Source organism: Mauremys reevesii, linkage group 19 (assembly GCF_016161935.1).
Source record: "Mauremys reevesii isolate NIE-2019 linkage group 19, ASM1616193v1, whole genome shotgun sequence".
In the NCBI taxonomy this organism is placed as follows: Eukaryota; Metazoa; Chordata; order Testudines; family Geoemydidae; genus Mauremys; species Mauremys reevesii.
Window position 1 is genome coordinate 8,809,227 of NC_052641.1, and position 13,156 is coordinate 8,822,382.

Below are 13,156 nucleotides of genomic sequence, written 5' to 3' on the forward strand. Positions count from 1 at the left end.
TGGTCCCCATCCTGCAATGGGCTGAGCATGGGCTCACCTTTTTTACTTGCATGGTGCCCCAACTGGGGTCTGCATGAGCACAGGCGCCCACCCACATGCCGTGCCGGACTCTACGCTCCCCTTCTTTGCTAGCGATATGTACAGGATCACAAAATAAAATAACCAACAAAACAGCAGTAGGACCTAGAGGCCCCAGATAAATCCAGGGCCCCATTGTGGTGGGTGCTGTACAAACACCCAGGGAAATCCAGTCCCTGCCCCAAGGAGCTTACAATCATCATAGACCAGACACAGGGGAGGGAAACAGACATAAAACACTGAAGCGACTTACCCAAGATGACACAGCAGGTCCACTCCTGACTCCTTGCCCGGTGCTTTATTTGCTAACCAATTTGTGTGTCTAAAATCCAGGACCAGGCACTTTGGGGAAAGTTCTTGGAAGGGCTCCACTGTGTAGATCTTCTCCAGGTCAGCTTGCCCCTCCATCCCCCCCACCCTGACCCTGTTATGTATGGATGAGGGAGACCCTTCCCTAGATGTCTTTGGGCTGGGGACCGTTTCTGGAGGGCCTTGTCCCTGCAGTCTGGGAGGAAGCCCTGGCTCCCTGAGCTAGATTCTCCTCTGTCTCGCTGGATTTTTTCCTCGGGTCCCTTTGGTTTACTCAGAGAGAAAAACAAATTGCAGCTCTGGGATGCCGTGAGGGGCAAAGTCCAGTGCTGCCTTGTGTCACTAACCTCTATGCCTATAGATCTAAAAATCATCCACATGAGTTGGTTTATATGCAGCCTGGGAATAAATACAGTGATGTTCTCTCTATCCAGAGCTATTTGAACCTACATTGCTTTCTCCCATTCCCCCCCTCCCCATACACAGATACACACACAAAATTACAGTTCAACATTGAATTTTCAAAGCTGCATTTTGCAAGGTTTCCATGTCAATAAATAATGCAGGGTGAAGTAATAAATAAATAAATACACGGCCCGGGGGCGGGGAGAGCAGCTGGGTGTAAAAGCACAGGGGTTGGGTTGATTAAAGCGATGCTTTTGGACCAGGCTGCAAATCCAGCTCTGGTGTAAGGCCAGTTACAACCGGAGGGTTTCCCCAAGGGAGGGATTTGACCCACGATCTTCATTCCCAGCCTGAGCCGAGTGTGGACAGCCGTGGTAGGTGGCAGGGAGGGTTAGCCCTGCGGCTGATGCTGGGCGGTTCCTAACAGGCAGATTTCCCCCGCTCTCCCCTCCAGCGCCCCGCTGTGCGCTGCACGGTCAGCGCCCACCCTGCAGCCCGCGGGCGGACCGAGCCCGGGCGGAGGTGGGGGCGCAGGAGCCCAGATGGCCAGGGGGCTGTCCCGCCGCCCGGTGATGGAGGCACCAACCCGCCTAGGCGATTGGTCTGCACGGCGGTGACGTAATAGAGCACCATCACCTCCCCTTCCCCAGCATCATCATCAGCACCACACCTCCCCCCCCCCCCCATCCTCCGCAGGCAGCGGAGAGCAGAGCCGCGGCCAGGGCGAGAGGATCTTTACAAAGCAGAGAGCGGCAGGAAAAGGGGGAGACACCCCCCCCCGCCAAGGCACATCATGGCACCCCTCGGGCTCAAGGCGGTGGTTGGAGAAAGTAAGAGGATGCTTCTCTCGTGGATCTGTTTCCCTTTCTGATCTCTCCCCTCCCTGGGCTGTGCGGGGGGAGGCTGGATCTGGGGCGGGGGGGGGGGGATCTGGGAGATTAGATCCACTGGGGATCTGGGAGATTAGATCCACTGTGTGGACGTGGGAGTGTGTCTTGCGGGGAGGGGGGGCAGGATCTGATGGGGAAAATGGACTAGAGTCTTGGTAATCGTTTGCTGGGGGAAACAGAAAACGGACCGGGGGGCGGGGGGATGTGTGGAATTGGCGATGCGCAATCCGGACCCTTGCAGGCAGGATCAACGGCCGGCTGGGGGGTGGGGGGAGGGAAAGGGGGCAGGAGAGGGATCAAAGGAGAGGAAACTGGAGCCCTACAGGGGGAAATGGGGGCCTCTGGGGGGGGTGTTACCATGGTTTGATGGAGGGAGGGGGGCGGTTGGGATTTTTCTGCAGTGCTGGGGGAGGGAGATGGAAAGGGAAAGCAAGCTGATCCATTTCCCCAGGCTCTGGGTCCTAGTGGCTTTGTCCAGCAGATACCGGTCGCCTGATTATGCCAATAAATAATAACAGGAATGATGATAATAAACAGTAATTAATAAATAAATCCCCAATGATTCCCCAGAGCCTCCAGGCATGCGGGGTGGGGATGGGAGGAGGTGATCTCTGCCTGGGCCAATAATAAATAAATACAAAATTACAGGCTCATTCGCCAAAATTGGCTGCGTTATTTTGCGCAGGCAGAGGAAGCCCTTGCTGCTACGCCAGATCCTGCAGTGTCAGGGCAAAGCCTTCTGGACTCCCCCCTCCCACCCCAAAACATCAAACAATACCATGCAAGCAGCGCCCAGCCTTCCCTTCCCATCAGGAACATTCCCCCGAGGGGAGGAGGAGGCTGGTCCAGCTACCCGAAGAAATGGTTCAAATAAAGGCTGAATCTTCTCTAGGCTTTGAGCTAGGGGCTTTGGCAGCCAGGGTATTTCTTTGTGCAGTTGCTCTGATTTGTGGTGGTGGTGGTGGTGGTGGGGAACTTAAGCTCTTGTGTATGAATCCAAGGTGCTATTTTTGGCTCACGGTTGATGATCTCTAGATTTCGGGGAGAAAAAAATCTTAGATCCCCCCCAAGATGATGTTATTTTTAGTATCTAAATAAGGGGTTCTTCTTTGTAGAGCTTATGCAGGTGGGGAGTTCCTGTACAGAGTGCCTGCATTCCTCATGCCATAATAATTAAATTGAGAAACTTTTATGCCTAAACAACTAACGACAAATATGGTATAAAATGGTGACAACTTCCTCTGAGTACCCTCTGCCCTGAACCATATAAATCCTTTGCTCTCTTGAAATTAATTAACCTTGTATTATTTATTTATTTAAATGGAAACCAGGCAAATGTCGCCTAAAAAATTCATTGTGTAATTATTTTTTTGCTTAGCAGTGGGAATGGGAGAATGTACCGTACATGTAGATTCTAATAGCTCTAGATACAGAGAAAGCGCTTCTGGAGCTTTGTGCATTAAGCAGGCAGGCAGTCTTATTTAACAGTCCTCCACACCACAGCATTGGCTCCAGTCTGCAGATGATGTGGCTGAAGTGCGGTGGTGTGACTGTTTCATGGGATGATCCCATTAGATTTATGTCCTGCTTTGTTCCAAGAAATCACCTGCCCAGAGAGCTAAGAGACAGCTCTGCGCCAGTCTCGCTTTGCTTTCATTTTCCAAAAACCTACAGCTCATCTGCAGGCTTGGTCAGCTCCGTCAGGGGAAAAAAAAAATCCTTTGGTTCTGCTGCTGCAAGATAATCCTGGAGGGGGGTGAGGTGGAATTTAAAATATTTTGCTGCATTTAATTCTCTTGCACTAGATTGTCCTCTTTCACTCTCTGGCGTGTGAAAAGTAGGTTATGAAACCGACATGATGCACAATGTATCACTGCGTTCCTTAACAGCATTCCTTGGAAAAACTAAAGGTCTCATCCGACCCTCCTTCCTCAGTCAAAACTCCCAAAGGCCACAATCTAAATGTATCTTCTGGACCTTCCATTCCTTGAACAAAGACCAGTAGCTGTAAGCTAAAGATGTTGACTTTTTACATGTTTTCTTTCTTTGCTTGAATACAGTATTAACCATCGCAAGTCACACACACTTCCTTGTTCTAACAACCGTGTTGGGCATCTGACTGAAGGCAAAACTCTGTGCTTCAGGCTTTTTATAACAAACTGCACTGTTCTTCCCTCAAAAGAGCTTTTGTAATCTGTAAAAGACAACCAGTAGCTGGGTGTCCCTGTAATACAAGATGATCTGTGAAGTCTGGGTATCTATAATACTAGTGCTAGATTCTCTCCCTATGCAGGGAAATGCTGCATAGGACACAGGTAATTTGGACTGTGATCGTCCAGAGAGCTCCATGCAGTCTGACCCCTGTTGACTTCATTGGGGCTTGGGATTCTGCCTACAGAGAGCTCTCATTGTAGGATCAAGGCCCTGGGGAGAGTTTGCTCTCCATTTCCTTGGAATTGTCCTGTCTGGGAGGTGGAGCTCATCCCCTGACCATAGGTCCCAGCTCTGTGCTTGGGAGTCCTGTGTGTCCTCCTTGCCTCCTCACCACAATGGTTCCTGCAGGAGTTCTCCCCTGGGTTCACTGTTCAGTTGCCCACACTTGCAAGGTAATGCTGACTATGAAGATAATTGTGGGCTGGGATGCAGAGGAGGTTTTTCTGGTGGTGGTGGTGATGCCACGGAGAACAGTTGTCCTGATCCCTAGCCCACCCGTTGATCTTGTGCACAGACTGGGTTTCCTCTCGAGTGGGGAAGGCAACACAGCCTCATCGTGCCGTGGCTCCTGCTTTTACATGGCCCCACCCTTCAAAGAAAGGCACCGGGCCTGGCTTCGCTCTAGCCCTTGGTGATAACTTTATAGACTTGCCTCTGAATTCGCAGCCAACTCGTGTCACAATGATACCTTTTCTGGGGCCATTCCATCCAGCACATCACCCCGTCCACCCACCCCATGTTGTGTTTGAGAGCAAACACCGTGCAGCCCATGCAGTTGCAAAGTAGTCTCATAATTCCCCCCAGAAAAAAAAAATCACATTCCTGGATGAAACTTTCCAGGTCTGGCCTCTGCCCACGGGCGTCTTGTAAATTCTGAGTAAAATCTCTCCAGCGTGTCTGAGTCCAGTGATGGTTAAATCCTGATTCCCAGCCCCTTCCATCACCATTTTATGAAACTCCTGCCCACCTTTTTTTGGGGGTGGAGGGGGTGGGAAAATGAAGTTACCATATTTGCCAGCTGTCCTGTTTGACCCAGGTTTGTCCCTATCTTTTAAAGGCCAACGAAGGCGCCTAGTGGAGCTGCTGTGATTGTTTTTAAACCATGTTGGCCTTCCAACAAGTAGAAGGGGCTGTGCTAAGCAGGCAGGAGTGTGTCGGGGTGCAGAGCAGATGAGTAGGGGAGCATGAGCTTCCGCACTGCTTAGAAATCTTTGCCTACCTCCTGCCTCATCCCCTGGACACCTCAGCCTGCCTCTCACATTTACTTCAAATCTCGGCCTTTGTGTCCCTGAATACAATGGGTCTGGAATACCTGGCAGAGGAATGAGCATCTCTGGTCATCTCCTCCCCAGCTAGGTCCTACACTATTTTCTTCCTTCCTTGGCCTGTTGGCAGTCTGCTTCTTTGCACCTCTCTTAGGCCAACCGGGTGGGACTGCCAGCCTGTTCCTCTGCTGATTTCGTAGAGGTTTCCCAGTGCCTCGCTGAAGTGGTTATGGGTTAACAGTGCAGCTAAAGGAGAGCTGGCTGTAAACACTGTGCCAGCTCCATTGCCCTCAGCGATTCTCTTTCTCCTCTTTGAATTTAATTTCCTGTTTATTATTATTGTTTCTTTTAAAAGAAATGAACCCTTGTGTCGCACGGGAAATGCAAAGGCAAGGGCTGAAATTGGCCAACAGTTTTGGGCATTTAGACACTTTTAAAATTATTCAGGGCCCTTTGAGAAGTTTACAAACCCTTGTTTTGTAACAAAACCATTGTTACAACGGCCTTTGTTTAAAGAGACACTATAAAGGAATATATTAGACACCTTTATTATTAGAATGAATAGAAGCCGTGTGTCAAGAATCCCCTAAATTGCCTGGGAAATCTCCATCAAGGTATCTGCAACCACGCTGCCCATATGTAACATCCGCTATTTAAGCTTCCTTGTTAGATGTCTGGCTTTATCACTGTTCATGATTTTCAAGTGAAAGCCGCAAATATATACAAGAGGTACAGGGTGCTCACGCTGATGGTGCTGTAGGATGCCGAACGCTCGCATGTTGGGATTGTTAAAAGAATTAAACCTTAGCGGCGTATTCATTTTTTTGGCACGCACACAGACTCTCCTTCTCTTCCCATACGTCTACACAACCCGAGAAACTGTTCTTATAGACACACAAAAGATCAAGTGCCCAGGGCTGGCAGGCCATCCATAACTCACCCCCGTGGGAGAGATTTTTCAAAGCGCTCAGCATGCTGGGTACGTTGGAACGGAGCCCTCTTGACAAGCTGGCCAGAATAGTGGCGAATGGGCGGATTCGTCACTGCCTTGCCCTGTGGGTAGTTATTTAGGCCCAGATGGTCAAGGTTTCTAATGTCCACGGAAGTCAGTGGGAGTCTAAATACCTTTGAGGATCTGGGCCTTATACCTGTGCGAGAGCATGTGGCCACTTGCCACCATCACGAATAGAGAATTCTGATTTCTTAGCCTTCAACACCCACTTGCACAGGCTCGTTGACCACCCAAGGTGCCAGGCAGGGGAGAACCAGCCCTTAAGTATCACAGCTGAGGTGTTACTGAATACAAGGATTCTGCATTTGGCTGCGTGTCCCCTCCCCCAACACATTAGCTATAACAAAGGAAATTATGGCTGCAGTGACAGCTCCCAACATGGAACCTGACATTTCTTTCTAATTTATAAGACTTTTTGGGTTTAATTTCCCTTTTTATTACCCCCACCCCCAGCCTCCCCACTGTAGTTTAAAAAGAGAGAGCTCTGCATCTCCCTGAAGTCAGGAAGTGTTACAATCCACTCCCCCCCGCAGTACTGCCACGTTTTCCCTGGGTTTTGGCATTTCGGCAGAAATATACACGGTCTGTTTCAGACCAGCACACACAAAACCAAGACGTGAGTGACGAGGGAGACTCCGATCGGCTTTCCAAGTGCTCAGTGCCCATGATTTCAGGCAGATTTCTCAAAGTGCTCCGCTCCCGACATGCTGAGTGCTTTTGAAAATCTGCCCTTCCACGCCGAGCCGCAGGAGCATTAAGGAATGCCCGGCGGTGATTAAATCTATGGCGCATTTGCACCACTCTCTGTACGGGGTAAAATTTGTGGTCCTGCATCCCTGCAATGGCTCTTCGGGCTTAGTAACCAGGAGGGGCAACTCCCCAGGTGGTTGAAAAAACGGCTCCTGATCCCCTTGACCTTGATTGGAATTCTGCTGGTGAGTTCAGGGAGAGAGCAGGAGGTAGCCTATAACCTATGTTTAATACACGTGTGGCACACTGGAGCTCGCATCTCAGTGACCATGTGTTAAAAACAGAATCGTTTTCTGTGAAGCCAGACTTAAAATACCACAAAGGTTTTTCAGATAAACAGCAGGTGAAGGAATGAATCCAGTTGGAAGAGTAAACTTTCAAGACACTAAACTGGAGACACTGAATAGTAAGTCCATCTGTTTAAGGACATTGGGCCTGATCCTTCAACGGTTATTGAGGTTTCTTTGGTAGAGTAAATGTTGCAGGGCTGGGCTCTGCCTTTAAGAATGAGGTGTTATCTGTGCATTAAACCAAGTGACTGCCTGCCCACTGTTCCTAAGTCAATGGAGTCTGCTTTACAAGGATGGACATGCTTAGGGAATAATAAATTTAGGCTTAGAGAACATGCATTGAGCCGATTTCTGAGGTATATAAATGGTATAATAGATTGTTTATGAGGGATCACGAATAATCTGTTAATAGACTCAGACTTTAAGGTCAGAAGGGACCATTATGATCATCTAGTCTGACCTCCTGCACAATGCAGGCCACAGAATCTCACCCACCCTCTCCTGTAACAAACCCCTAACCTATGTCTGAGTTATTGAAGTCCTCAGATTGTAGTTTAAAGACCTCAAGGTGCAGAGAATCCTCCAGCAAGTGACCCGTGCCCCACACTGCAGAGGAAGGCGAAAAACCTCCATGGCCTCTGCCAATCATCCCTGGAGGAAAATTCCTTCCCAACCCCAGATATGTCGATCAGTTAAATCCTGAGCATGTGGGCAAGACTCACCCGCCAGCACCCAGGAAAGAATTCTCTGTAGTAACTCAGATCCCACCCCATCTAACATCCCATCACAGACCATTGGGCATACTTACCTGCTGATCAACGATCAATTGCCAAATTAATTGCCAGAATTAGGCTATCCTCAAATGCTTTGCTGCTGTAACACCCTACCTGGGATATTCATCGTCAGCAACAAGTATGCAGGTCATACCCTGCGTATCTCTGTATAGCTACAGCCCTGGTCCAGAAACACTCTAGCAGCCTGCCAGCAACACACCACTGTCACTCTGGCTTGCACCAGCCTTGGTTACAACCAGCAAGGTGACCCCAACACACTCCCAAGTCCTGGATTTCTTCAAAACCCTGTGGTCTGCAATGTCCAGCACTCTCCTAGATAGTGCAGAGAAATCATAAGGTTCATTTGTTCCTCTAAAAAACACAAACCCCACTAGCTTGCCACATTAACTGAAGTTACGAGTCGCTTTAATTCCAATACAGCGCTAGTGGTTTAGATTAATAGTAAAACAAAATGATTAAATATAGGACATAGGTTAAGTGATGCCAAGTAAAAGAAATGACATTAGAAAGGATTACAAACAAATAAAAATGATAACACGCATCTAAAACTTAATCTAACAAGGTACAAGCTTGGTGAAAGATGGTTTCTCACCTATATTCAGTTTCCAGAGACTTTAAACCCCCGCTTGGTTGAAGGACCCATCTTTCTTGGCTTGCAAGAGCTCTGTTCCATTGTGGCTGGCTAGTGTTGGATGCCAAAGATGGTTTCTGCCCTTGCTTATATCTTCCAAAGTTCAATGACTTTGTTTTAAGAGGCAGGATGACCTCAAGCTGTTTTTTCCCTTCCTGTGGGCTTCCCATCCCCCTGATGATCTTCTATGTAATGAGAGCTTCCACTATTTCTGGTCACACCTTGCTTAATTTCATTGGAGACAGACAGACAGCTGCCATCCTGAGGTTACTGTGAGGTTTGCCTCCACCCTTTGTTAGCTTGATGGGATTGTTTACATGATACGTAAATACGTTCTCGTTGTCTTTCAAAGTGCTTTGGAAATAACTCCCAATGGGGAAAACATGTTCCTTTGTCTAAGGCAGACCGGTTTACCAACTCACCTGGCATGCCTGGGTTAAACACACTTGAGTCATCATTCTAGCATGTCTATAACTCTTAATACCCATTGCTTATGTACATCAAACAAGAATATTAATGATCAGGGAGTTATTAGTTTTCAAATGATACCTCACAAGGTGTGTTTTGTACAAAGATTACTACAATAGTGTGTAGGGTGTGAATACAGAGGTGCTTAGTGTTACAGTCACTAGTCTCTCTTTGCCTCAGTTTCCCATCTGTACAATGGGGATAACAGCACTGCCCTGCCTGACAGGGGTGTAGTGAGGATAAATACAGGAGTGACTATGGGTGTTCAGATACTACAGTAATGGGGGCCCACCTCTTAGATAGCTGTATCTGAAAAGTGGGAGCTGTATCACGTCACAAGATATGCATGTTACATGGGATATCCACATGGTCACTGGTTCTTTGTAAGAACTGAGGCTGAAGGCCAGGACCTCCAGCCCGCTGAGAACAGGTATCCCTCATCCTGAAGTGTGTTACTGCTCTTGTGAAATGTGTTGCTCCATGTTTGCCTAGTGAGTCTTTCCCATTGGTTAACAGCCAGTGTTGGGTAGCTAAACTGGGAGTATCCTCCCAATCATATTCTTCATCAGCCAATCAGGTTGCTCTTATGTTACCAGTCCTATTAGATATGCACATTGGTTTACAACTCCCCTTGGAAATATATTTACATGCCATTAATTTCCTTATGGGCTTCAGGCTATTTCTATAGCATGATCACATGAGTAGGACATCTGTAGATGTAAAATTAGACATATTGAGGCAAATTCTGCCTTTGGTTACACACCCATGCTCTGCTCTAGAGTTAATATGGCTTAACTGAGAGCTGGTCTACACTGGGAACTTGCATTAGCATATCTATGTCTCTCAGGGGTGTGAAACATCCACACCCCTGTGAGATGTTGTTAAGACAACCTAACTCCCGGTGTAGACAGAAGAATTATTCAATCCCCTTAGGTACTGCTTCTCAGGGAAATGGATTAACAACACCGACTGGAGGACCCCTCCCATCGGTGTAGGCAGTGTCTACACTGAAGTGCTACAGTGCTACCCCTGTGTGAGGTATTGAGCCCACTTTTCTTACAGTTCCACTATTGCACCATCAATGTCAACTGGAGATTTGCCATTGATGCTAATGGCAGACCCTATGTCAAGCAAACGGTACTCATTTGAAAGGCTCCGTGAAAGATTGCTCTGCATTGCTCTGTTATAAAATACATGGCCTCCTGGGGTGACATTCCAGTTTTATTTCTTATAGGCCACCTCATTGCTAACTTTTAAATTATCCGGTCAGTCACTTTAGTGCCATGCAAATCACCCAGAGAGGCAAATTAATTCAGAAAGAATGACGGACTGGAAGATACATGCAAGATAGCTAGTGAGCTGGCTGTAGCCCTATGAGTTGTCCCCATCACTTATTTAAGACCTTATCTCTCAAGAGTGGTGAAGACCATCAATAAAAAGGGTAATCAATAACAGAGGAGAAATACTCGCCCTTAGCCATTTGGATTAGTGTTATTTTTCTATAAGTTACAGAAGTGAAATTGTAGCAGTTCGCTTTTTTCCCTCATTCTTAGTAAAAACAGAAAGAGAAATTTAAGAGCAGCTTGGCCTGAGGATAACAGACCCAGAGTGGTGAGGCCATACAAGCAGGCAGATGATGATAACATCCAGTGTCGTGGGATGAAATGGACACCAAAAACATTTTTTTCTATGACCTTAGTTATATCTGACTGTCACAGGCTCACCTGAGGCATCCAGTAAAACAAGTTAATTTATTTTCTGCAAAATTAAGGTTAACACTTACCTCAAGATGGCCGCTTGGGCATTAAAGTACTTATTAACAGTCCTTCTCTGGGCCAGCCAAAAGGCACCTGACCAAGGTTTCTTGTATTAAGACAAGGAGAGCCTCCCTGCCCTGTCCCAGCCTCATGTAGAACTGCTTTAGATAGTAGCAGCCAACTCTTTTTATCTGGCCTGCTGGCCTCTCATTGGCCTGCGAATACTCCAGGCCCTCTAGCCACTGAAGGACCAAGTCTCACTGGTTCCACCAGCAGCTGATCCTGGGAGGCCTTTCTAGGCAACTCCTGGAGGTCTGAATTTGCTGCTTTTCTCTTCCATAAGGACGGCTTCTTAGGGTGCCAAGGCAGCAGGACCGCCAGTAGAGGGCAGTAAATGGCTGCTCCACCCTGTCCCACCCATCTGCATAATATTAAAGATAATAGGCTTGATTCTTCTCTTGCTTACAATGGTGTAAATACAGAGTCGTTCCATTAAAGTCATTAATAGACACACACTCTGCTGGGCACCCAGACAGGAAGTTCATCAGCGCATCTTGTTTTGCCGCTTCCCAGTCATAGAACATTGTCCCAGGTGAGATGACTTCTCCCAGTCGAGGGGTCGGCAGGAAGGGTCCAAGGCACCTCCCCGCCATTTTGCCCATACAATTCTTCATTATTTGTATTGTGGTAGTGCCTGGGGGTCCCACTCCTGAATCCAGGTCCCATTGGGCTCTAGCATCCTCTGACTATAACTCACCTGGAGCTACTAGAGTTTTGGGAGCCTGTATGTGTGGTGGCTGCTGCACAGCCGCAGAGGAGAGCTGTTAGCTGAGCAGTCCCCACCTTCCTCCAGTTGTTCTGCACTCTGTTCTGATCTATGCTGGAGAACCTTGCCCATATCCCACCCCAGGGCCAGATGCAGAGCACACCCACCCTATCCCTAAGCCCACACACTCCCTAAGCTTGGCACATCTCACCCATGCATCCACCTGTGCTCTCTCCACGCATCTGCTGTGCCCACACACCCCACCTCAGCCCAGTCGGACCAAGCGGGCACAGCAAGCTGGACAAGGGTTGCCAGAATTTCAAAATGAGCCAGGGTCTCCAGGGCCCAGATGGGTGCAGTGTTTCCAGGACAAGGCTTTCTAGCATCTGTGGCGCCGCTGTCTTTGTCAGGGCTGTTCTCCCTGAACCGGTGGCAGGCTGCTCCATAGCGTGACGTCTCTCTCTCTTTTCTCCCCAAGGTCAGGGGCTGCTTCTCCGGCTCGCTTTCTGAGGCGATGTCTTTGCTCCTTTCTGGTCCTTTGCGATTTCTGTGTTTTGGGCCCTGGAGCAGGAGATATCTCTCATCCATACACTGGCACAGTCACCTGCGTTGACATGTCCCACCCGCTCCCCGCCTCGCAGACATGCGGTGCTGGACATGGGGCACTCCTGGAATTCTGCAGCGCAGACCTGCCCCACGAATCCAGCCGGACCCTCCCAGTAACTCCGCTCTCTGATTCTTCTCCCTTCCCCTTCACACGGGATTCTCCTGCAACCCTTTGCCATTCGCTCCCCCCGAGTGTGCCTCAGCTGCAGCAGTGCAAGGGATGTGATCTATTGCTATGGATGTCTTGGGTTCGCTGCAGGGTATCTGGGTACTGCAGTACTGAGGGACTGAGGTATTGTAGTATTGGAGGTGCTGGGGGGCTGGGGTATTGTAGTACTGGGGGCCTCAGGGTACTGCAGTACTTGGGGAGGCCTAGAGTATTGGGGGTTTGGGGTACTCGGCCATCCAGGGCTCCTTTGGGGATAAAAATGCTCACTCAAAGTACTGCAGACTCCTGCCCATGCAGCACACACGCACGCAGGCAGCACTCCGCTTGCTGCGCTATGGCCTGCATCAATTTATCCCTCATTCCCAGGCCAGGGTCATCCAGTCTTCGGGAAGTGGCCGGTCTGACCAAGGCTGTGTTTGAGGGCAGGGGGTCTCTGAGAGGATCAGCCCCTTTACTGGTTGTCTAGCTTGTTCTGTGAAGAATTGAGTGGTCTTGGGGGAGAGGGGGGGCAGCCTCCTTGCAGGCTGAGTGCGCCCCACCTCTGCCACTCATCACCCCTCTCCTGCTCCCACAACGGTGCACCGAGCCCGGAGGTGGTATCGCTGTAATTAACCCAAATCTTTATCAAATGAAGCCAGACACTTGCCCTCTCTGTCCCCCACCCTACATCTCCCCAACCTCTGACTTGCGCTGGCTGAAGGCCTTTCCCAACAGCTGCCTTGACAGCGGATTTCCCTGTGGTCAGAGAGGTG

The 13,156-nt window shown here is 48.9% G+C and overlaps 1 protein-coding gene across 2 annotated transcripts in view; it reads left to right on the plus strand.

Moving 5' to 3' along the window:
* The first annotated feature begins 1,470 nt into the window (after positions 1–1,470).
* The window catches only part of STXBP1 (syntaxin binding protein 1), a 61,821-nt gene continuing 50,135 nt past the window's right edge, over positions 1,471–13,156 (plus strand). Inside the window, exon 1 of one of the 2 annotated variants that reach the window (XM_039506466.1) lies at positions 1,471–1,622. In XM_039506466.1, coding sequence (XP_039362400.1) covers positions 1,586–1,622 — 37 coding nt within the window. In that variant the 5' untranslated portion in view covers positions 1,471–1,585. The remainder of the gene's footprint in view (positions 1,623–13,156) is intronic. The other variant, XM_039506467.1, reaches the window with a different exon arrangement.